This window comes from Amborella trichopoda, chromosome 11 (assembly GCF_054954075.1).
Source record: "Amborella trichopoda isolate Santa Cruz 75 chromosome 11, AtrichopodaSantaCruz75HAP2 v2.0, whole genome shotgun sequence".
In the NCBI taxonomy this organism is placed as follows: domain Eukaryota; kingdom Viridiplantae; phylum Streptophyta; class Magnoliopsida; order Amborellales; family Amborellaceae; genus Amborella; species Amborella trichopoda.
Window position 1 is genome coordinate 37,151,573 of NC_142346.1, and position 26,301 is coordinate 37,177,873.

Here is a 26,301-nt window from a genome sequence, read left to right on the forward strand (position 1 = left end):
TTTTCTCTCTATATGTCCCGGTGGAATTTCCTTTTAGTTTATCGATAAAATTTTGAACATTGATCAAAAAAAAAAAAAAAAAATTCAAATTTTCAATTTCAAACAATTAACAACAATGCATTTCATTTCATGGAACCTTCCTAGAAAAAATAATAAGAATCAATGTGCACAATCAGAATATACACTTGAGGAAAATGTTCATTTATATTAAGTCCTCAAGAATACAACCCACAAAACAATCCACGCCAAGAAAATCATGGCCGCCCATCTCGGAGGGCTAAGCGATCGGGAACCTCCGGTGCATGTGAGCTTGTTGTTGAAGTAAGTGCACACCTTGCGTCCCCTGCGAACCCCACATATTAGCAGTGGTAGGTTGTTGTTTCCCACTGTTATTATTGTTCATTTAGAATCCATTTATATAAAAAAGAACTAGAATATCTTCTAAAAATACAAAACCTCTTAAAAACTCAAAAGGGTCTAATTTCAGGCCCTTTTTTAGGTAATCCAAGTGGTCGGAATCGAACTTGAGATGTAGCGTTACTTGACGTTTAATGTTACTGTTCAAACCCAAGCCCGATTTCGAGATCAGGTGATAATTCAACTCAATTTAGTGAGCACTAGAAGAGTAAGTTCATTTATTTGCAATTTGGGTTTTACAATGTAGTAACGTTATTTGATGTTTATGGCTAACCACTCAAGCCCAAGCCCGATTCAAGATCAGGTGATAATTCAAATCAATTTGGTGAGTCAGGGGGAGGGGCCTCCTACCTTGGGTAGGAATTGAGCCAAAGACGTAGCGCGTGCATTGACAATGACATATGTCCAGAGGATTCATCCAGATTGCTTGTATGTAGTGAGAGGGATATAGTTAGAAGGAAAATTGTTTCATACGGGCTGGACCGTATTTCTATATATGCAGTCCAGAAAGTGTAAAGCATCCATCTTAAAGATGGATGTAAGTAGGTGCTCTATCTAAAAACAATGGAAACTAACGGTCTAAATGTTATCTTTCTAGAATTATTATTTCTAGTTTACAAAATTTATTTATTTTTCATATTCGCAATCTCCATGATAAAGATTATATGTCTTTAAAATTAAGTCTTAAAATCCATCTCAAAAATAGATTTATTAAGAGGCCCGCACTTCTACATATGTGGGCTTGGCGGCATAGAATCCGGGTCCATAGTAGAATCATGTTCTTTATACATACGTTACAATATTATGTGCTCCTACGGGAGCATTTCCTCTGGTACATTCCTTCAAGTAAAACGATTATAGGAAGTACTTCTTCGACCTAATAACTTCTCCTAAATAACATTAAAAAAAGAAACTCCAAAATATTAACTTAGTGGGATTGAGGCTTTATATTTTTGGACTGTCCGATCTAAGGGGGTCGTTTGTATATTTGGAAATATATTTCCAGAAATGTTTTTCAATGAAGATGGCACATTTCTAGCATTTGGATCGAATTTTCGGGAGTGAAAATTATTTTCATCCGTAATTGTTTTCCTCATTTCAAGCAAAAAATAAAGAAATATGTATCATTGTCTTTACCCTCTGAAATTGATTTCCATTAAGATTTCCCTGTTACAGAGACATCTACTTTATAAAATACAATTAATTTCACAAAAGCACCTCCAGAGTTGGAGAGAGAAACTATCTCAAACTTTATATTTTAGAAAGAGAAAGTATCATAAAATTTTAGTGAGAAAAACTGTCTCTAATTTTAACGAGGAAAACTATCAAAAACTTTTAGATAGAAAAATTATCTCAAGATTTTTGTAGAGACAATTTCAAACTATCGAAAATTTTTAGAAAGAGAAATTATCTTAAAGTTCTTCTAGATAGACTACTTCACATTTTAAGTTTTAGAGAAATAAAATATCTTAAAAATTTAACGAGAGAGACTATATCAAATTTTAGAGACAGAAGTATCTAAAAATGTTTTAGAGAGAGAAACTATCTGAAAATATTTAGAGAGAGAAAATATCTCGAATTTTAAGTTGTCGAGAGGGAAAATACTTGAAATCTTTAAAGACAAAAACTATCTCAATTTTTTAGTTTTATAAAGAGGAAGTACCTGAAAATTCAAAGAGAGACAAACTATCTCAAATTTTAAGTCTTCGAGAGAGATATTGAAAATTATTTAGAAAGAGAAACTATCTCAAAATTTTTAGAAAGATAAACTAGATCAGTTTTTAAGTTTTAGAGAGAGAAATTATATCAAAATTTAGAGAGAAACTATATCAAATTTTAAATTTTAGAGAGAGAAAGTAATTGAAAATTTTTAGAGAGAGAAAATACCTCAAATATTTTAGAGAGAGAAACTATATCATATTTTTTAGAGAGAAACTATATCAAATTTTAAGTTTTAGAGAGAGAGTATTTGAAAATTTTTAGGAAGAGAAACTGTCTCTAAATTTTAGAGAAAGAAATAGTTTTATAGAGAGGAAGTATCTTTAAATTTTTAGAAAAAAACTATCTCAAAGTTTTAGATAGAGAATCTATATCATATTTTAAGATTTAGAGAGACAAGTATCTTAAAATGTTGTTTTGAACATATAAAGTTTCTTAAAATGTTAGCCACACAAACCATATCCAATTTTAGAGAGAGAAAATAGTTAAAATTTTTAGAGAAAAACTATCTCAAATTTTAAGTTTTAGAAAAAGTGCTTGAAAATTTTTAGAGAGAGAAACAATCTCAAAATTTTTAAAGAGAAAGCTATCTCAAATTTAAGTTTTAGGGAGAGAAAGCTATCTCAAATTTAATAAAAAAAACATTGTAATGAATAATTCAATAAAAATATTTAATATATTTTTTAAGAAAAGATAAAAATATTTTGCATCCATGTAGTATCCAAAAAGCCAAAATCTATATTATAAAAAATAATTTTAAAAAATAATCATTTTTTTATTCATTGGAGATCCTAAATTTCAAATTGAAAAAAATCCTTTTAAGCAGCCCTTTCCCACTCAAATGATTATCTGCACAGTATCACAATACGATCTTGTTGGAGCGTAAAATAAAAATAAATAAAAATAATACTTTCTAAACAATAACATAATTTTCTTCAACAATATTACATAACTTTTTTTTATGAATTTTATTAAGCACCTCAATTTTTAATTATCCTAAAAATATCTAATGGGTAAATATTATGAGACCATTTATTTTTGATATATGGAGGTCATAATCAATTTAGCCATTCGATGTGAAATCCAATAAATTAAAGCAGTGTTTGAAAAAATAGATTGATGACCCGAATCGCCTACACCCATACCCGTGTCGGATCGATCGGTGAATCGACTGAATCGGTAAAATTTTTGCCAAAAAATATCAAAAAATCACTATAAATATCTAAATATAGTGTATTCTTAGTTTCGAAAAGAAATTAAGAGTGGTGCATTTTGAACTTTTATTACCTTGTAAAAATCGATGAATACTGAGATGTTGTTTTCCCATTTAGATGTCTGTATATTATTAATTATAATAAATATTATTATATGAAAAAATATTTTTTACGCCCATGCTCGTAGTGCTACAGTAAACACCCATGACCCATATTGAATCTGGGACGATCTGATAATCACGGATGTCTGGTAGTGTTTGAATTTTAATTTTTTTTTTTACAAATGCAAACCACTTGAAATTTTAGGTGTGTTTTCTTCAAAAAGAGCCGAATCTATGAAAAATATCAAAAAAATATTTTACATGAAATAAATTGACCAAAGTACCCTCAAAACTTTTTGGGGGTATTTTGATCTTTTTTTTTTAACGAATTATTATTTGTATATTTTTATTAGGTGCGCCTTGATGAGAAGAACGCACGCCTAAAATTTCAAATGATTTAGATTTGTAAAAAATAAATGAAAATTCAACGAAATGAGGTCGTGTCTGTCAGATCGGCCCAGATTCAATCTAGGCCATTACCGTTTACTGTAGCGGTCATCAAGTGGGCATACAAAATCCACTCCCTTATTATATTGCATCTAAATGATTTAAAAATAATAGAAAACACTTCCATATTATAAGATTAAATGAAATAATTTTCATATAAAGTGAATTAGTATCACATCAAACATTTATTAATTCTCTTTACTTGTCTAAAATTATCACAACTTAACTAACTATAATATTATATATATATATATATATATATATATATATATATATATATATATATATATATATATATATATATATATATATATATATATATATATATATATATATATATATATATATATTGTTTTCTTAAGGCTCAAAAGATGAATTTGTAATCTTGTTTTAATGAAAATAAAAAGAAAATAAATAAATTTAATCAACCATATTTAATCATCCTTAGACCCCCCCCCCCCCCATTTCTAAAAGAAATTAAGATTGACGAATTATATAGTTTCATTATTTGCAAAAATCCCAGAATATTGAGATATTTTTTCCTTGTTTAGATGTCTATATAATTATTAATTATAATATAGTACTAAAAATAATTTACCATATAAATAATAATAATTCAAAATTTGTCTGATAATATCATCTAATTTTAAAATTTTTATTTACAGCTATAACAAAGAATAGTACGTTATATAATTTATAATATAAATCAATTAATAAATAACATACAAGATTTGATTATCAATATATAATTATTAATTATAATATTATAATAAACGTTTCAAACAATGTCCCTCACAAATGAATAAATCTACAAAATTATAGAATTTAGAAACATAAATTTGCAATTACATTTTAATAAAATTCATATTTACAGCGTGGGATAATCAACAAAGCAACTTTAGAATAGATTTTAAAGTGGTTTGAGCTAATGAGACAATTTATCTTTTTTACATAGAGGTCACAATCATTCTTGTCCCTTAAATTTAAAAATGGTTGGTTGTAAGAGTATCTCAATTGTTTGGGGTCGGATTATATGAATCATGTTCTTCTATTTTTCTCTATTAATTTGTCAATACCCTTAATATGATTACAAGTCACTATATTTTTTCTCACTATCTATCTATGCTCTTTTGGGCCTTCTTTTGCCCTTTTAGAGCCTTCCTCCCGAACCAAATCGCACCTCCTAACCGGTGCTAAAAATTGAAAATTAAAATCTTGTACTCCATAGCTACCTGGATTTTGATTACAAAGGAATCTTGGGGTATTCCAGACATGACATTTTCTTTAATACTAATGAGGTTGTCAGAATGGCTTCTTGTAAGAGTTAATAATGGACTTCACTACCTTTGGATTATATCAAATAGAATTTTGATTGGAGTTTTTTAGGTAATCTAGGTGCAGCTGGGTATGGGAGTATTTGGGGACCATCACGTTGCCATTTTGGTGGCTTTTTCTGACCCATGTGGTCAAGTGACGACTAACAAAGTAGAGGTGTTGAGTGGTCCTAATGGTTGAGGGTGATTCATGAATACAATAAAGTGGGATAAGAAGGAACATGGAGTACCTTGGCGTCTTAGATCGATTAAAATCGGGATCTCGGAAATATGTGAACAATCGGAGGCCACCTGATTGCATGTTTACGGGGAAGCTATGAGATGGCAGAACAAAGGCTAATGAAATTGCAGATGAATCGGCTAAGAAAGGATTTTCTAGGCAAGAGTTGTTGATTCGAACTTTTTAGTTGAATTCTTTTTCGGAATAATGCTATACTTTTTGATGTTACGAGTAAAATGAAGGCAACATCTATCAAAAAATAGAAAGAAAACATGGCGATGTACCACATGACCATAGTTTTAACCTGGTCATACGGGTATGGGTTTTAAAGTCCAAGCCCTTTACCTCTTGGAGCAAAAGGTAACGATATAATCCGCATCCACACATATAAAGATGCTGGTGGGATCATCATAGGCATAACTGTAAGCTGCAGGACAAGCCTCCTTGAACTTCTTGGAATATGATGTGGGCTGACAAGTGAGTGAATTGGCATGCATCCCAGTGCAGCAATACTGCTCTGACCCGAACACATTGCAAGCGCTCCGACACCCGACCGTCTGACTCCCGGCTTTCACAGCTAACTCTGAGGGGCATGTATCCCTCAAATCGCCATCACATCCCGCGGAACTACAATTTCCCTGGCCATGTACTGGAGTGACCACCATGGGAAGGTTGAAGCCGTCAACAAGGCTAACATCATAAAAATCTCTGGCTCCAAGTGTGAATTCGGCTAGAGTAGCAGGGGTGTTCCCAGAGCCACCACATTTGAGGGAACTACCACATCCGCCGGTTTGGCAGCTGCCATTGCCAGTGTCGTCAAAGGAACAACCCGTGCGGCCCCAGATACGTCCGGACCATCCAGTGGGAGCAGTGAGGATGCGGGACTGCCCAGGTTTTAGGGCAAAGCCTCCACCAGCGAGGGCCTCACCAGGGGTGATCCCGGGCCACACAGTTTCCTTGCAGTCGTTCACGATGGTGAAGGTTCGGGCTTCTATAGGGCTTGGTGCAAGGCCTGAGTAGGGGGTAAAATAGGAAATTAGAAATAAGAAGGGCTATCAGGGCCTTAAGGGAAATTTTAATTGGGCAAGGGTATATTAAAAAAAAAACAAAAAAAAGAGGCAATTGAAGAGAGTGAATAGAAGAGTCACAACAATAGTCCTCAGTGTCATCTCACTTCCCATTAAAATGATAGATGACAAAGTGGCTTCCCCATAGACTAAAGGGAAAGGTTTCTATACTTCCCCTATAACGTAGAAGATCTATGGTTCCCTACCATTCAGCCGTCTAATTTTGATCAAGAGAGCCACTCACCGTTTGATCTTAGATCCAATGTCTCAAAGTACTTTATTTTTAGGTTTTTTTTATACGAATTGTATTAATATGAAATTTAATACGTGACAAAGTCTCATTAGGGCACACCTATAAAAAATAGTTAAAATAGTTTTTTGATTAAATATAATGACCCAAATACCTCTTGAAACTTTCAGGGGTATTGTGGTCATTTTATTTTATTGGAAATATTTTTTTAATATTTTTTGCTAGTGCGAGTTTAACAGAGGATTGGATATCTAAAATTTGGTGTCAAAATAATTTATAGAAAAGAAAATTAAAAATAAAATAGTATAGAGACGTGACATTGTGATTGGGGCAATCTTAGCCCTCCATTCAGAATGGACGGGTGGAAGCATAGAAAGTTTGCCCTAGACTAAAATGTCCACTAACTTAACCAGGACTCTTAGAGGAGAAAACAAGTAGGTCAAATGAAATTAATGTTAAGATGGAAACTAAACATTGAAGGAGCGGTTTGAATAAGGTTTCCTCCTTATAATGTAGAAGTGAGGCTCACCTATAAAATTTACTTAGAGATGTCGTTTCGGTGTCGAAAACCTTATGATCGTTTCAAAATCTCTTTTTATCCTCAGTTATAAAATTTAAAATTTTCACAATGGTACAGATCGAGCAGATCAAGAAACACTGGAAAATCTTTAAAATAAACGGTCTAAATAACTTGTTACAAGATGCACTATTTTTTAGACTTAAAATTCTTTTTTATCTTCATGTCCATTCATCTCAAAGTCAAGATGATCAGTTGGAGGGGTTTTCCTATGCCGGAATACTCCCACTGCAAGAGTTTTTAGGTGCATCTTACTTCGACAATATAAGGTTTTTTAGGTGCATCTTACTTCGACAATATAAGGTTGCTATCTTATATAAACTTTTTCCAAGATTGAAAGGGAGGGACAGTAAAAGAAGGGTAAAAATAACATAAATTTATCAATAAAGCCAAAGAGTAAACCGAGATTTACGAAAATTCACTAGAGCAATCAACTATTTGACATCTTATCTAATGGGAGAGCTATCAACTTGACTTTTTATTTTATAGGAGTTAATAAATTTCCCAACAATTTAGGACTCCATGATGATGTAAATGCATGCTTTTAGAGACAATTTGAAATTGATTGAAACAATGATGCTCTATTTGAAATTCGATCTAAAGGGAAATATGATTTGATAATTTTCTCAAAAACACGAAAAGGGAAAAGGACAAGAATCTAGCAAATGATAAGAAATGGGAAGTTGCCCTTCATTCCCTGCGAAAATAGAAAGGAAGGAGGAAAAGCATGTCTGTTAACAAACATATCACTTGAAGGCTTAGCACTCTCATCCATGAAACAAGGGGTAGACCAGAAATAACAGAAAAAAGTAAACCCGTGAGTTTGTGTGTTTGTACGGTCCATTTTTCTCTTAATAATCTGATCTACAGTCCATCAAATGGTGAAACCAAATGAACTATGCGAGTTTTGCACTACGAAATTGTGGTTTATATGGCCCAACTTATGAAATGAAGGATGGTAATGCACACTAATCGAAATCAAGTGAATGGGACCTGTAACAAAAAGACATGACCTAAATCTTGGAACCATGGTTATTATGACCGCACCAAATCCGTGGTCTTATTAACCGGTGCCTTGGTCGATTTGATTTAAAACCAAATTTAGATGAAAATAGGTCAAAATCGATATTTGACTAAGTTAGTCTTGGCCGGAACAATCAGTTTAACGAGCTAAAATGAAATTGCACATAATTTTAATATTTTTTATATTTTGAAGTATTATTTGTTCTATTTTTCTCTAAAATCCAGTCCAGCCAAATGGACTATTTGAGTTCTCCACTAAGAAATTGTGGTTCATATGGCCCATTTAGTGAATTGATAGATGGTAATGTACACTGATCGGAATCCAACGAATGAACTAGCTAGGACCAATTATAACAAGAGGACCTAAATGTTTGGAACCATATTTATTTATACCAGGCCAAACTGATGGCCCTATTGGTGCTTTAGTTAATCTGGTCTAAAGTTTAAAATCAAGTTTAGACGAAAATTAGTTAAAACTGATGTTTGTTTGATTTTGGCGTGTCGGACTAATCAATTTTAACCTGTTCGACCATCAAAATGAAGTTGGGCATATTTATAGTAATTTAATTTTTATATTTTCTAACTATTATAACAAATTTCTTTCTTCTAAAATCCAATCTAACAAGTTTGATTAGTTGTTAGACCGCTTTTGATTAGATGAAACCCCTCAGTGGTTCAATGGCTGGTTGGGCCTTGTTAACATTGGTCGGAACCATGGTAATGCACCAGTGACCTTATTAAAAAGTAGATGTATATAATAAGGTAGTGTACTTACTATATACAAGGAGATCACAATCACTATTGACCCTTAGATGTAAAATCGGGTGGATTAAATGTGTCATTGATTGAACACAAGTCCCATAAAACGAAAAGAAATAAAAACAAATTCTGAAATGTTGCGACACTTCAATATTGTAGAATTTAACATCCATCGCTTGAGAGTGATGATGACTTCTTTGTACTAAAATTAAACAGTCTTATAGCATATATTCTCTATTAAAAGTGGTGAGATTTATATAAGATGTGCACTTTAGACAATAAAAGTAAGACACATCTTTAAACTCTGTTGAAGGATATAGCTTTAGTGCCAAAAACTTCGCAATGACCTAAAACTCTATTTCAAATCTTGAAGTATAAAATTTAAAGTTCGACAAAGGGTGCAAATGAATCTGATTGATAGTCACTCAAAATCTTGAAAGTACATTTCCAAAAAAATGTTATAAGATGCACTATTTTTAAAACTTACCATCCATTTCTTTTGTATCTATACATCTCCAGTTGAGATGATCAAACTTGAGGGTTTCTTATCATTAAAACAACTATTTTTTGTAGGGTTTACGGTGTATCTTACTTTATAGTACAAAGTTGACACCTTGTTTAAGGTGTACCTTACTTCTATCGGTTATTAAGGGCATTTTGAGTAAGAAAATGTTTATACAGAGCTGAGACTCTAAACAATCAAATTAGAGCGCACATCAAAAACTTTATTAGAAGAGATTGTTTTGATGCCTAAATATCCTCAAATTAATCATTTTCGACATCAAGATGTATGTAAATCAGAAAAAAATGGATTTCAAGTTTTTGAAATAGTGCATCTTGTACTACATTTTTAGACCGTCAATTTTAAAGATTTTCAAGTTTTCATAGATTTTTTTGATCTACATCATTTTTTAAACTTTAAATTTTATAATTTGCGATGAAAATTTATTTTAAGGCTATCACAAAGATTTCCAGTATTGAAACCACATTTATCAACATTATTTGAAAGTGTGCTCTACTTTGATTGTTTAGAGCTTGGCTCTATATAAACGGCACCTTTTTTATAGGAAAAAGTTTATATGAGGTTGCAACCTTAAAATGTAGAACTACATATGCACCTAAAAAATCTATCAGAAAAGGTTGTTTTAATGTTGAAAATCCCTCTAATTGATCATCTCAAGAAGGAGATGGATGAATTTGAAAAAAAAATATATTGAATCATAGAAATAGTGCATCTTGCAACACATTATCTAGACCGTCCATTTTCAAATTTTTCATATGTTTATAGATCTACTTGATTTTTACTATTTTTAGAGTTTAAAAGTTTATAATTAGATATGAAAATCGATTTTGAGGTAATCCTAAGAATTATTCACACTAAAATTACATGTTATGATAAAATTTGGAGGTGCCCCTTAATTTGATTGTTTAAGGTTGCAACCTTATAGAAACGACACCCTCTTTTATATAGGGAAAAAGTTTATATAGAGCCGAGGCTCTAAACAATCAAATTAGAGCCTACCGCAAAAATTTCACTAGAAGGTGTTGGTTTGATGCCCAAATGTCCACAAATTGATCATCTCGATATCAATATGCATGGACATGAGAAAAAAATGGATTTCAAGTTTTGAAAATAGTGAACCTTGTAACAAATTTTTAGACCGTCAATTTTTAGGTTTTCATAGATATTCTTGATCTACACTATTTTAAAAGTTTAATATCTTTTGAGGCTGTCACAAAGACTTGCAGAATTGAAACTACATTTCTCGACACTATGATTGTTTGGAGGCTTGGCTCTATACATACCGCACTCTTTATATAAAGCAACAATATTATTTATAGAAGCTCAGGTTATGTTGTTCTACATAATTAATTTTAGTTGAACAACTAAATTTGCTACTCTTTTAAGATAATACAAAGATACGAAGTTTTTATAGGACCTAGGCTTTACGGAAACAAAAAAAGCCTCGCCTCAAATCCTTATCTGGAAAGCACGTTTGACAATAGAAATATGCATGATAGATCTAAATCAATTTTCAAAACCAATAATAAATTTGAAACTCAGAAAAATATACAAATCTTACGTATCTATGAACACCTAATTTTAGGGTGAAATGGACGGTCTACATAATTTGTTATAACATACATGATTTTTAGAACTTAAAATAGTTTTCTTTTTTCATAACTATATATTCAAGCCGAGATGATGTATTATTTTTCAATGAATTATAATTTTTGATGAATTAAGAAGTGATGCTTTACTTATTTTGATTGGGTATCGAACCATTTTTCAAAGAAAAATTAGCGATAGAGAAGAGCGACAGTCCCACTCCGATTTATTCTCCCTTATCTATACGTCATTCTTTACTTATATATTCTTTTTTTTTTATTTTATAAAAAGGCAATGATAAAGTTGCAAAAGAATACCTTGTCCATATCTCCTAAACAATCTCTTTATATTCTATGTGATGCCTTAGTTTTAAATAGTAATCTTTGATTGAAAAAAATGCAAGCAACAAAAAAATAATTAAAAATTTAGAAATGTCTTCTACATGCTAATTATACCCAAAAAATAACAATTTTGTAACGGCATTTAAATTCTCATAATAAACCATAAGAAAAAAACATTAGATAGAAAATTATGCGGCAATAGAAGTGATACTGAATGATTGAAAAATATAATAAAGGTAAAATACTTCAAACAAATTAATTAAAGAAAAATAGTTTGATAGGGCTGCAACCCTATAAAAATAAGTAAACCCTCACTTCAAAACTCTCATAAAGTTGTAATTTTGGCTTAAAATTTTTTTCAAATCAATCATCTTGGCTTTGACCATGATGGTTGTAAAAAAAAATCAAGATTTTAAACATAAAAAATAGCGTATATCTTTTTTTCCCTAAAAATAAATGTTCACTGATTTGTAAGACCTTCAAAAGTTTCATAATCAAGTATTAGAAATTGATTTTAAAGCCAATCAGTATTTCTGATGCCTAAAGTATTCTCCGAAGATTCCAATTAAAACTTTATTGTGTTTCATAAAAGCCTAGCCTTGTAGAAACGACATCCAATCTTAAATAACAAAGACAATGTATATTACTCCAACCTTAGTTCTACGTGTAATGATGGGAACTTAAATAAACTTAATATAAAACTTAATTGGTCACCTAGTACGCCCACAAACAAACTAGGTCTTGCCCAGGGGAACATTTTGATCCTGCAGGACCACCACATAAGCGCCCTTTAGCTCGAGGGAAATTTGCGTCACCCGGGTACCATATTCCGGACTAATAATTATTCACCGTGTCTGATGACCGTACATACATCGGATGTACGGTGGAGTATTCTAAGTTCAGATGATAATCCCGCGTGTAGGATTATTCTATTCTCCACCGTCTAAAAGTGACAATCCACCGTGTACCACAAGCCAAACATTGCAGACGTTGATTATAGATGGACTGACGGTCAAGATTAACCATCCTTCCTGGTGATGGGCATTTACACAACTCGTGTGTAGTATATCATCCCAATTCATCAACGGGCAGTGGACCGTTGATAAAATGAACGGTGTAGATTAAAGAAAGTGGGGGCACAGAAAGATCCTGAACCTTGCAGTCGTTGTTTAAAGAATAACTGAAACGCACGCCAATTACAAAGGCAGATGCGGGGGGTAATTAAGAATTTGTAGAAAAATAAAGGGGCAATATAGTCATTCCACAGAACAAAAGCTTCGCGTACTATCGCGATGGAGAAATTCGCCTGGGGTTCAAGCAGAGAGGAGAGCACCGATATATTATCTTAATACGCCCATGTCTTCCCACGAAAACTTACTGAAAATTCAAATTCGGATAAATTTAGGGACGATTTCGTTTATTCAATTTTGAATCAAATGCAGACTACAGAAATCTCGTCATTCACTCGAGAAAAACAGAGCAACGATATATCATCCTCTTCCGTTAATCTACTCAGTCACTGAATCAGAAATTTACATGAAATTTCGATGCAGTTCCGTCGAAAATAACAAGAAAAAGAAAAGAGCTTCATCGAAAATAACAAGAAGAAGAAGAGAGTTTCATCTAAAGAAAGAAACCGGAAACAAAAGTTCTTAAGGAATTGAAACTTACCTGCCAGGGCAAACGTAACGGTGACTGTCAATAGAGCATGAACAAATTGAAGCATAGACTCCATTTTTGAGCGTTAATTGGGACTCAACTCTGCTGTGGATCTTTCTCTCTCTATTTTACTGACATCCCTTTCACACTCTTTCTCTGAGGTGAGGAGAGACGGGGTGGCGATATACGGAGAGAGAAAAAGGGCATACGTGTGGATGGGTGTTTCGCGGTTGCCTTTGCTTGCACACGCGTTCATTCGATCCCACCTCTCATGCCTGTGACGCGTGTCAAATGAACAGTGATCCATTTAACGACTAGATCCCTCGAATTCGAATAATTTGGTCGCCTGAGGTTTCGTGGAAGGAGGAAATAAATTGCAAAAATATAGTAGTTTTATGATTTTCTTTTGGGATTATATATTGGAAATTGTTTATTTATTTAATTATTTTTGTTATGAGGAGGTGATTAGATATCAAATTGGATAACTTTCGATGTCTTACGAAATTTGAAAGTTTTTTTTAAATTTTGCTTCTCTTCAATTACACATCTACCGTTCCGATTTGAAGTCAGATGGAGAAGAGCAATTGTTACAAATATAAATAATCTCTTTGTATAATTCTCTTTCTCTTTGTTATATGAAATTTGGTAGTTCATGATATTACTGGATTTAAGGACCGCGTGGTGCAACATGTTATGTCACCCAAATACATGTCTCTTAAAAGCGTGTAGTTGGCATACTGGTGCACATGTAGGTTTAGAGGTAAGGTGTACTTTCAAAATTTATTATGATATATAATTTTGATGTAAAATGTTTTTAGGAGTATCTCAAAATCAATTTTAAATCTGATTATAAAATTTAAAATTTTAAAATAGTTAAAATCAAGTAGATCTATAAACATATAAAATCTTGAAAATAGACAGTGTAGATAATATGTTGTAAAATGCACTATTTTTGAGACTGAAATCTTTTTATTTTTCATAGTCATACATCTCGATGTTGAGATGATCAATCAAAGGGTTTTTCAACATTAAAACTACCTTTTCGGATGGATTTTTGAGGGGCATTCGTAGTTCTACATTATAAGGTAGCATCCTTATATAAACTTTTTCCCTCTTAAAATGCTTCTGTTTTTTTGGTAGTGGAATGGTAAGAATCGGGCTTGAGATATAAGACTGCTAAACATCGATTGCTGACCACTCAAGCCGAAGCCCAAGCCTTTCTAACCACTAATGCCCAATCACAATTCCTGATAATATGCAACTCCATAAGAAAGCATCGATGTATCAAAAAAGGGTGTGGTTTCTATAAAGTTGCAACCTTAAATAATCCAATTAAGTCGCACCTCCAAATTTTATCATAACATGTACTTTGGGTATAATTTTTTTTTGGATTATTTGAAAATCTATTTTCATATCTAATTTTAAAATTTGAAATTTCAAAAATAGTTAAAATCAAGTAGATCTATAAACATATGAAAATAGATGGTCTAGATAATGTATTGCAAGATGTGTATTAGTTTTGGGACTCAAAATCTTTATTTTATTTTTTTTAATATTCATACATGTCGATGTCGAGATGATCATTTGGAGGGTTTTTAACATTAAAACGACATTCTTTCATGGATTTTTGAGATGCATCTGTAATTCTACATTTTAAAATTGCAACCTTATATAAACTTTTTCCTTTAAAAAATAGAATGCCTTGCGATTTATTCACGTAGGGGGAAGGAAAGTGTGAGATTTACTTGAAGGACCAAACGCCCACTTTGATCTTGTAGGAGTACCATGTGTGTGCCCCGAAAATTATAGATAGAAAAAAATTAGACAAATGTTAGAAAAGATCACAAGAGCATTTATCCTTCAAGAGCCACGCACATAACAACTCTTGATGACATAGTTGTACGGAAATTTGTTCCTTCATCGTGTTATAAGAGAACTAAGGAACTTATGTGATTTGGTTGATGATAATAATAATAATAATAATAATAATAATAATAATAATAATAATAATAATAATAATAATAATAATAATAATAATAATAATAATAATAATAATAATAATAATAATAATAATAATAATAATAATAATAATAATAATAATAATAATAATAATAATAATAATAATAATAATAATAATAATAATAATAATAATAATAATAATAATAATAATAATAATAATAATAATAATAATAATAATAATAATAATAATAATAATAATAATAATAATAATAATAATAATAATAATAATATTATTATTATTATTATTATTATTATTATTATTATTATTATTATTATTATTATTATTATTATTATTATTACTATATTACTATATTACTATTGCTCTTATTATTATTATTACTATTATTATTATTGTTATTATTATTGTTATTCTTATTGTTATTAGTCGCATTATTAGTATTATTATTATTATTATTATTATTATTTTTTTAATTTTTCTGTTGAAAATTCTTAAGACGACCTGAAATTCTATTTCCATCTTTAATTATGAAAATTTAAACTCCAAAACTAGTTCAAAACAAGTAGATCTATGAACATATGAAAATTTTAAAAATAGATGGTTTAGATAATGTGTTGCAAGTGCACTATTTTTGATACTCGAAATCGTTTTCTTTTCATATTAGTACATCTCGATGTCGAGAAGATCAATTAGAGGGTTTTTTTAATAATAAACTAACATTTTTCGATGGATTTTTGAGGTGCAACTTTAATTCTCCATTTTAAGATTGCAACCATAGGGTTAATGCGTGGGCAAGTATGGTCCACTAGTTTATGTAGAGTGTGTATATGGTTGCATACCTTTGTTAACTAAGAGGAAGAGAGGGGGTTGCAAGGGGCCTGGCTAGGGTTGGCCCGAGCCTTGTCTAGAGATTGGTTAATGAGTCCCGGCCGGGCTTCACGGATATCAATTTTCTTTCTAAATTCACAAAAATAGAACAAGGTGGGTCGCACTAGGGCATAACTAGCCACGGACTCTAGAATCAGGCCAGAGACTGATGGCCCATTTTCACCATTGAGAGAGAGAGAGAGAGAGAGAGAGAGAGAGATTCTTAGATATTGCTTTTCTTTGAAGTGCTAGTTTAATACGTGTTTCCAGTTATTAGTGTAATCAAATGTGGCAATGAGAGGGACAATTTATTTTCCAAGTATGCTTAGGGTGGAAAGAGAGCAAGAGATAGATCCTTTGATGATATTGTTTCTCCTTTTCTTTTTTTTTTGCCTTTTTTTTTGGACTTTGTCATCTTAACATTAGTTTTATATAAGAAAATTTATCAGAGTACCAAATAGAGATGAAGTATTTAATTTTTGGTACTCTATACTATGAGATCATTTGCCTTTGGCATAAGGAGGAGACAATTACTAACAACCATCCATTGCGAAATTTGATGGCTTGGGTATGTCACCAAGCTCGAAAAAATATCTTTTGACTTTTGAGCCTAGTAGTTGGAATACATACAACTACCCAATTTCACATCCAATTATCACATATTAATTATGTCCTCCATATATTAAACATAATGGAGTGGTTTGTATAAGACTGAGGCTCTAAACAATCAAAGTAAGACACACTTTCAAATAGTGTCAAAAGATGTCGTTTCAATGCTGGATGTAATGGCCAACAAATTTATTGTCATATGCAATTATAAAATTTAAAGCTAACAAAATAGTATAGATCCATGTTGGAAAAATCAGGCGATCTAATCGGTAACCACACAATTAGATCAGAACTGGCCAATGTCCAATTCTAGTTTAGGGCGGTTTTGGTAATTGACCAATATTTAAAAAATAAATTCAAAAGAATGTATATAAAATCCCCAAAATAAAGAATTTAATTTGTAATACATTTTTTTTTTTTTTCTTTACCTTATGGTAAATATTTGGAAAAATTACATACATATCCATTATAATTTGCGTTATTACAAAACTACCGAATAGTTTCTGTTATAACTTATCTGTCTTTTTTTTTCATGTCATAACGAAATTTTTTTAAAAAGACAGTTTTACCTTTATTCGGTTGTTGAACAACTGAATTCAATGGATTTTCGGTTTTCGTTGCTCAACAACACAGGCCAATTTCGGTTTTTGGAAAACCGAAAATTCAAAAAACATTTAGTTCTTCAAGAATCGAATTTTTTTTCATATGCTTTACTCGTCTTTTCCCTTTACCCGTCTTTTTCTTTAAATTCTTCTCGATGTTTATCCACATAGATTAGTCATGGTAGAGAGAATGGATAAACATAGGGAAGAGTTTAAACTCTAAGGTATATAGAGAGAATAGATAAACATTGGAGAGAGAATGTGATAAACGTTAAACCCACCCAAGAGAGAATGGATAAACGTTTAAACTCGCCCAATGTAAGGTATATGGAGAGAATGCATAAACATAGGAGAGAGAATGGATAAACATAGGGTAGAGTTTAATGATAGGGAAGAGTTTAAACCCACCCAATGTTTATCTATTCTCTATGTATACATTGCATTGGGTGGCTTTAAACTCTTCCCTACCCTTTAAATCTCTCCTATGTGTATTCATTCTCACTCTATACCTTATATTGGGTGGGGTTAAACTCTTCCTTATATAGTTTAAAGGAAAAAGATGTAAACCGTGGCTGAAGAAGGGTATGGAGGATTTTGGTTGTTGAGCAACCAAAAAACCCATTGAATTCGGTTGTTGAACAACAAAAAAAAGAGGACTACCTACGATAAAAATTTTGAATTTTTGGTTCCTCAAAAACCAAAATTGGTTTGATTTTGGTGGTTGAACAATATAAAATCTATTGAATTGGGTTTTTCAACAACCGAAAAAGGGTAAAATTGTTTTTTTTTTACATGAAAAAAAAAGACATAGATAATAACGAAAACTATTAGGTAGTTTTGTAATAACACAAATTGTAATGGATATGTACGTAATTTTTCCTAAAGATTATGAATTGTTTTGGTCATTAATACTCATTTTTATATTTTTTCATCTTTTTCGAAAATTTTTAAAAGTACCCCTAGGCACCTTTAAAATCCATTTTATTTCATTAATTTTCAACTTCATTTGAAAGTGTTTTGTTTTAATCATTCTTTATATGCTTTTCATATTTTAGTTGATTTTTTTTTGTATCTTTTTTAATTTTTCAACAATTTTTTGACTGCCCTGGGACTTGCCCGGTTATAATGGTTGAATCGGCCGATTTACCAGTTAGTCCGGTTCAACCGCTTCTGGCCCCATATCCAGTTTACCGTTCCGGTTCAATTTTATGAACATCGAGTAGATCCATGAACACTTGAAAATCTTGAAAATGGAGTTACCAAAAAATGTATTATAAAATATACTATTCCAAGATTTGAAATCTATTTGTTCTTATATCCATACACCTTGAGGTCGAGATGATGGATTTGAGATTTTTGAGCATCAATTTTGAGTTATGCCTTAATTTAAATGTTGAGTACCTCAGCCTTGTATAGATTTTTTGCCAAAATATAAATGGTCTCATGCGTATTCTTTTCCTTAATATTTTACCCATCAAATAATACATAAAATGTAAAAGTAAATTTCCATTTTATATATCATTGGAGTGCAAATGTGGGAATGGAAGGGAGAATTTGTGTGCCGAGTGTGATTGGGCAGTTGCGCGCTTATTTTTAGGTAAGGTGGGGCGCCTTTGTTTAGCGTGATGGAAATTGTAACAAATGGAATAAATACACGAGGGCAGTATTCGGTAATCCTACCAAACATGCGCTTACAAATCACTGAGCGACAATGTTTTTCCCTTTTTTGTCTTTTACTTAGTATACACCCATAGTAGGTGAAGATTATAACCTCCTCACTTCTAAATTGCCCCCTAGAATTATTATTATTATTTTTTGTAATTTGATCCTGGTCAACAACCTATTCACAACCATCTGATTTAAAATATGACAGATAAAAATAATCGTGATATCCTTTTTTTAAAAGTAAATAACCTCTTGGTATGCTTGTAACAATAAACCATTTAATTGGAGGAAATAGTTTATATAGAGCTGAGGCTCTAAACAATCAAATTAGAGCCCACCTCAAAAAGTTCATTCGAAGAGGTTGTTTTGATGCCCAAATATCGTCAAATTGATCATCTCGACATCAAGATGCATGTACATAATAAAAAAATGGACTTAAAGTTTTGAAAATAGTGCATCTTGTAACGCATTTTTGGATCGTCAATTTTTTAGATTTTCAAGTTTTCATAGATCTGCCCGATCTACACCATTTTCAAAGCTTTAAGTTTTATAATTAAAGCTAAAAATATATTTTAAAGCTATCACAAAGATTTCCAATATTAAAACCATATTTTTCGATACTATTTGAAGGTATGCTTTACTTTGATCGTTTAGATCCTCGGCTCTAAACAAACCGCACCCTTGATTGGATTTAATCAAAAACAAAAGGCAGACTGTCCATTTTTGTATAACAAGGACTTTCAGCTGAATCAAGCTGGGGGTTTAGAAATTATAAGAGAGGAAGGGGGGAATCCAGATCGCAAATGGGGATGAAGGTCATCATTTGTCGCGACTACTACTGAAGAATTTGGAGATTTGGATGGGAATCGTTGATCTAGATTGAGAATCGGTCACGATCAAATGGGTTCTAAAAAAGTATCGGTCCTAGTTTGGTTCTCCCCTAAAACCTTCTATTTTATATTTTTTTCTTTCATTTTTTAAGCTTTTTTAGGTCTTTAAGTTCCATGCATTAGACTTTATTTTAGTTTTTATTTATTTATTAATTTTAATTTTTTTTAGATCACCAATTTAGACCAATTTAGATTACATATCCAATAATCGGTTATAGATATATAGCATAGACGATCCACCCTATTAATCCAAATTTTGAATTACTGCTTAAGCAAAACATACAAATCTTGTATGTAGCATGGCCAACACCATCTGTACTTAACGCCAAACGGTGAGACAACTTTTGTTTTGGGCAGGGTTGTCCATCTGAACCACAATTCATCCCAACCCTGGAGAATGAAGGGGCAATGCTTTGTCGGTTTATGGAATGTCGTGCTCATGTTTGGCATGAACTTCTTCGTAAAATAATTTTCTTGTAAAATTTGCTATTAGTTTTTAGGGTGCATAAGTTAGTTGCTTTCAAATCTATCGATCAACATCATTATATCAAAAGTAAAAAATCTCATTATATACATTACCCACTTTAAGACCCTATTGAAGACCGTAACTTTGCTACTAAAAACCCCTAGGAAGACCTAAAATCTATTTATGTAAAAAATTATAAAATTTTGCAACTTCAAAATTATGCAAATCAAATGGATAAGTGAACACTTAAAAAACAATAGAACGTCACTATTATTCTAATTTGAAATCAAACTTTTATTTTCTCTTTTCTCAAATCCACAAGCCTGATGATCAATTTAACGAATTTCATGTGTAGAAATAACCTTTTTAGGCACGTGAAACCTTTTTTTGTTGCCAAAACCTCCCCAAAGCAGACTTTTTAGACAACCTCTCCCCAACCATTTTTTTTATCGTAGTTTTCAACCCAAAACTAATTTTTATAGCAAATACCCATCAAATAAAAAAGTCATAGATCATTGGATGAAAATACCCTTGTTTATACATGACGGCATCACATCCCCGTAAGACTCTCAATAACCAAAGACGGTCCGACACATATTCCTGTCGGACCATGGCAAAAATGTGCCGGATCGACGATACATATTGCCAATGCGCAATTTCACTTGTCGGACCGAGATCAACACACCTACTGCCGGATCACCATATAACGTTGTCGGACCTTCTGCCGAACTGCCAATATACTATACTAGATTGAGTGCACCTCCTGTCGGATAGCTATTTAAATTGTCGGACCGATGGCCATGCTCGATCAACAGCCGGATGGCAAAACACAATCGCCGGACAAACAACAAATACCACCGTACCGAAGTTGGAAGTGTCGATATGAAAACATCTAGTGCTAGACTGTGTTTCCGTCCAATGCCATCATATACAGACAAGGAAATTTTACTCGAAGAAACTATGACTTTTTGACTTGATGGGTATTTGCTATAAAAGATAGTTTTGGGTTAAAAGTTACGGTAAAAAAAATTGTTGAGGGAAGATTTTCTGAAATTTTTGCTTTGGAGGGGCTTTTTGTAATTTTCCCTTCCATCTATAATCTTGTAACTTGTGGGTGACCCTTTCGGTCCCTCGAATAAATATAACAAAATCCACTAACTTTACCCAATAGTTCGATTCTCATTTTACTTTTCACTTGTTTGATCGACACTTGGGATCCTCCACTAATTTATGCTTGCTTTTTCAGCCTTTCTATATTTCGATGGTAGCTTAAGTGACACACACCCAACCATCCACATCTAACAATCTATAATCGCTATGATTTTTTTATATTAAAAATAAAAGAAAAAGTTTATATAAGTCGAGGCACTAAACAATCAAATTAGGGTGCCCTTCAAAAATTTCATTAGAAGAGGTTGTTTTGATGTCTAAATATCCTCAAATTGATCATCTCGACCTCAAGATGCATGGACATGAGAAAAAAAAAAAAGGATTTTAAGTTTTAAAAATAATACATCATTTAATGCATTTTTGGACCATCAATTTTCAAGTTTTTATAGATCTGCTCAATCTACACTATTTTTGAAGCTTTAAATTTTATAATTAGATATGATAATATATTTTAAGGCTATCACAAAGATTTCTAGTATTGAAACTCTATTTCTCTACACTATTTGATAGTGCACTTTACTTTGATTGTTTAGAGCGTCAGCTCTATATAAACCACACCCAAAAATAAATAGTATTAGTGTATAGATTTGTAGCATAAGAGACATGCCTTTTATAATATTTAAAGGTGCATCTTACTTTAATTGTTTAAAGCATCAACCTTATACAAACCTCACCTTTTTAACAAAAGATATCAAAATTTTCTACAATCCTTATCTTTTTGGATTCCTATAATTCTCTACCATTTCGACTTTCATGACTATGGTTGCCAAGGCGCCAATAGAAGACAAAGAGAACAAAGAAATAAAGTGTAAAAGTAGTCATAAACAAGGGAAAAGAGGAAGGTTAAAAGATGGGTAAAAGAATATCTTCGATGAAAAACATTACTAAAAATAAAGAAAAAATAAAACTAAAATTTAATTTAGACCATGCTCAAAGGAAGGTATCTAGATAATTAGAGAAAAGAGTAGCACGTGTGAAAGAAAGAATAAGAGAAGAAAGAATGGTAATAAAGCCTCCAAAAGGAGTAGGAAAAAAATAAAAAATAAAAAAATGGCCAATTTTTTTTAAAAAGTAACAAATGGTATCCTAGAAAGTCAATGCACAAATGAAATGGAATCGGTGTACAACGTTACCAATGCATTACCAAGGTTTTTTTTTTTTACTTGGTCGAGTCACCCGGACTTGGACTCAACACCATGTTGAACCGAGTTCTTAGGTACAAACATAGGAATTCAAACATTTTAAAAGAAAAGAGATTATTTTAGTAATTAAATCAATGTGTAAATATTTATAATTTTGATATATGTGACAATGAAGTTTTTCTTATCATCTATTTTTCCTTTTTTGAAATTTTCTGAATTGTTTTCAACTAAAAATTAAGCTTTTTCAAATTCCATTTTATATGGTTTTTCCATATTATTTGGATATTTAATGCCGTTTAGATTTTTGTTTTCTTTTTCCTTAGCTTTTTATTTTTCCTTAATTTTTTTTGTTACTTTTAACAATTTTTTATATTATTTATCTCTTTTTGGGTTGGTACACGACTCGAGTGAGTCTATTGTGACTCTCCCGAGTTGCTCTCTTCAACTATGCCTAATCCTGAGCCCAAGCTGAGTGATCGAACCTTGGTTTTGCCTTGGTTTTACGTTGTGACACACTCAAACTATCAAATTTCACATCGGATGGTTATAAAGACGTTTACGAGATAAACTTTCATTGTATACAATCCCAATGTAAAAAGCAAAATGCAGTAATCAAGGTAAAAAAGAATGAAACTGCGATCCATATAAGAATGAAAGTGGCCCTTTGAGGATTTTTTTTTAAAAAGAAAAAAAGAAAAGAAAAGAAAAAGAGAGAGGCAGTTGAGGTTTCATGGATAATATACTATGCACATGATGTGTATAGTGCGCATAAGTACTACATCCCCTTGTGCTCTTCATCATTAGAAACAGATGGCCTCTTTCTCCATTCAAAGTTGGTACTGTCAGTCAAGAAAGCTTTTGGATCATCTCCACCATCCACATTCAATGATGGACGACGGATGAGGCTGTGTATTAATATATTTTGTCCATTTTGTGTATACCCCTTTCTAAGGTAAAATATAGTCTTCATAAACCACACTCTACAGTAACATTAAAGGGAAAGTATCTTCGACGATGTATCTTACCGTATTAAATTTTTAAAAGAAAAAAGTTTATATAGAACCGAGGCTCTAAATAATCAAATTAGAGCGCATCTCAAAAATTTCACTAAACGATGTTGTTTTGATGCCAAAATATCCTCAAATTGATTATCTCACATCAAGATGCATGGACATGAGAAAAAAAATACATTTCATGTTTTAAAAATAGTGCATATTATAATGCATTTTTGGACCATCAATTTTTAAGATTTTCAAGTTTTCATAGATCTGCTCGATCTACACTATTTTTGAAGCTTTAAAATTATTAATTAGCGATGAAAATATATTTGAGGGCTATTACAAAAATTTCAAGTTTGGAACCACATTTCTCGATACTATTCAAAGATGTATTATATTTTGATTGTTTAGAGCCTCGGTTCTATACAAACTACACCCTTTTCTAAGACCATTTAATCTAAGGGAAAATATGTCCACAGACCCTATTTTTAAGTTTCATTTATATGTAAACCTAATGTTTTAAAACCTATCTAGCTGCATAAATATTCTATTTATTATATCTTCAAACCACTTAGACCAACTTTATCCTATTTTTTATCCCAAACAAATTTTACAAATACACCCTTTTTAAACCCCTCTCTATCTCTCTCCACATTTTTTTCTTTCTCTCTCCAATCTCCCAAATCCCTCTCTCTATCTCTATTCCCCCAACTCTCTCTCCCTATTGTCGCAACTCTCTCTCTCTCCCCGCGAGAGAAGCACATGAAGATAGAGAAAGAAGAGAGAAAGCTAGTTGTAAGATTGGTTAAGATTGGGTTAAAAAGTTAAAGGTAAAAATGGGCAAATATAGTTTAGGGGGCTGGAAGATATAAAAGCTGAAATCTCCATGTTGTAAGATATATTTGAAAAGTTTGGGTCTATGGAAAAATGAAATTTTAAAATTGAGTCCACATATATATTTTCCCTTATTCTAATCCGTAAACCCTTTTAACTCTTTTAACAACATTTTATCATCCCAAACAAATTGAAAAATAGCAAGCACACCACACATTTACCATCCATCTCTCTCCAACCTATGTCTCTCTTAATGGAAACAAATTTGAAACAAGATAGGAAAGTGTATTGCTCCTTCCTTATGAGAGGAAAATGAAACAAGATAAGAAATAATATATTGCATATAAACAAGATAGGAAAGTATATATTATACCATTGTATCATTATTAAATATAAAATAAAAGAACCACCACAAATTAGTGTGAGGGCAAAATTATTTTCTGAAAAAATTTATATCTCTCTAAAATTCTTTATGATAACATAGCAAAATCGATTCTTTCAACCCTCCACCTTGAGGTCCTTCCTCTACCCTAAGTAATTCTCTCTCTCCATACATCGTCGTTATTTGTTCTCTCTCATATTTATTATTATTTTTTGTAAGCTAGCTAAAACCCTACGCTGCAAATTTTTTTCTTTCGTCATTGTGCAAACCTTTTTTTGTTCTCTCCATTGTGCATCGTCCTTGTTTGTACATCATAACCTCACCTCACCTAATCATGTAAGCCCTTTCATCACCTTACCTCCCATTAAACCTTAAATCTTTTAGTCCATGGCATACATCATATTGCTAGTTGGGCCTTTAACCCATTAACTCAAATACATCCATATCTCTCTCTCTACGCCTAAAAATAAAAAATATCTTCAAATACCTCTTCCTTGATAGCCACTCCATTCTCAATATCCAATTATCCTTATCCCTCTTCCCTTAATATAAGAAACTTCGTATCTATTAAGTTGACAAAAAACAACTATCTATGGGAAACTCAAATACTCCCTCTCATTGAGAGTCAGGAACTTTTTTAATTCATTAATTGTAATTGCTTTACACCAAATCAAAAGATTTCCTCTCTTGATGGTAAAAGTGAAATCGGAAACATATATATATATATATATATATATATATATATAGGGAAATGTTTCTATACTTTCCCTTTAGCATAAAAGATCTATTATACTTCTCTTGCCATCCAACCGTCCAATTTTGATCAAGAGAGTCAATCACCCTTTGATCTTAGATCCGATGTCTCAAAGTATTTTATTTTAGTTTTTGTTATACAAATTGTATGGATATAAAATTTAGTACGTGCCATCTTCTCATTGGGGCGCACCTATAAAAAATATTAAAAATAATTTTTCGATAAAATATAATGACCAAAATACCCTTTAAAATTTTCAGGGGTATCTTGGTCATTTTATTTTATTGGAAATATTTTTTTTATATTTTTCACTCATGCGAGTTTAATAGAGGATTCGACATACAAAATTTAGTGTCAAAATAGTTTATTTAAAAAAGTTAAAAATAAAATAGTGCAGAGACGTGACATTGTGATCATTCAGAATGGACGGTTGGATAAGCGTAAGTATATAAGTTTTATATTGTAGGGGAAGCATAGAAAGCTTGCCCAATATGCAAATCATGGCTAAAGTCTGACTGGCTTCTTAAAACCTGTATCACAGGGACATTATCAAAATAATGTCTTAGCGTTGTTTTGGGCCTTCAGACTTTTATAAAAGTTTAGAAATGCTTGAAGAATGCCTATGTTGGTAATTATCAAGCTAGAGAGTTCAATTTATCCAATAGCTCCAATTTTGTAAGAAAGAAACTTCAACCCTATCAGAATA

General features: G+C 31.7%; 1 protein-coding gene across 3 annotated transcripts; it reads right to left on the reverse strand.

The window, feature by feature from the left end:
- Positions 1–96: 96 nt before the first annotated feature.
- Positions 97–13,807, reverse strand: LOC18436779 (pathogenesis-related thaumatin-like protein 3.5). 3 transcript variants are annotated; one of them, XM_011626107.3, is made up of 3 exons: positions 13,251–13,807; positions 5,798–6,464; positions 97–343 (listed from the first exon to the last, which is right to left on the reverse strand). In XM_011626107.3, exons 1-3 carry the CDS (start codon positions 13,312–13,314, stop codon positions 208–210), a joined length of 867 nt encoding a protein of 288 aa, XP_011624409.1. In that variant the 5' UTR covers positions 13,315–13,807; the 3' UTR covers positions 97–207. The 3 variants fall into 3 exon arrangements, with proteins under 3 accessions (XP_011624409.1, XP_088708179.1, XP_088708180.1); XM_088852053.1 differs by having other exon boundaries at positions 97–386; positions 13,251–13,520; XM_088852054.1 differs by lacking the exon at positions 97–343 and having other exon boundaries at positions 5,648–6,464; positions 13,251–13,520.
- Between the last annotated feature and the right edge of the window lie 12,494 nt (positions 13,808–26,301).

Excerpts from the sequence above, each read along its gene's own strand:
- LOC18436779 (XM_011626107.3), bottom strand. The coding sequence starts at position 13,314 with ATGGAGTCTATGCTTCAATTTGTTCATGCTCTATTGACAGTCACCGTT. Across the intron at positions 6,465-13,250 it reads CGTTACGTTTGCCCTGGCAG|GCCTTGCACCAAGCCCTATA; the intron begins GTAAGTTTCAAT and ends CCCCCTACTCAG. Across the intron at positions 344-5,797 it reads GTTACCTTTTGCTCCAAGAG|GGGACGCAAGGTGTGCACTT; the intron begins GTAAAGGGCTTG and ends TGGGGTTCGCAG.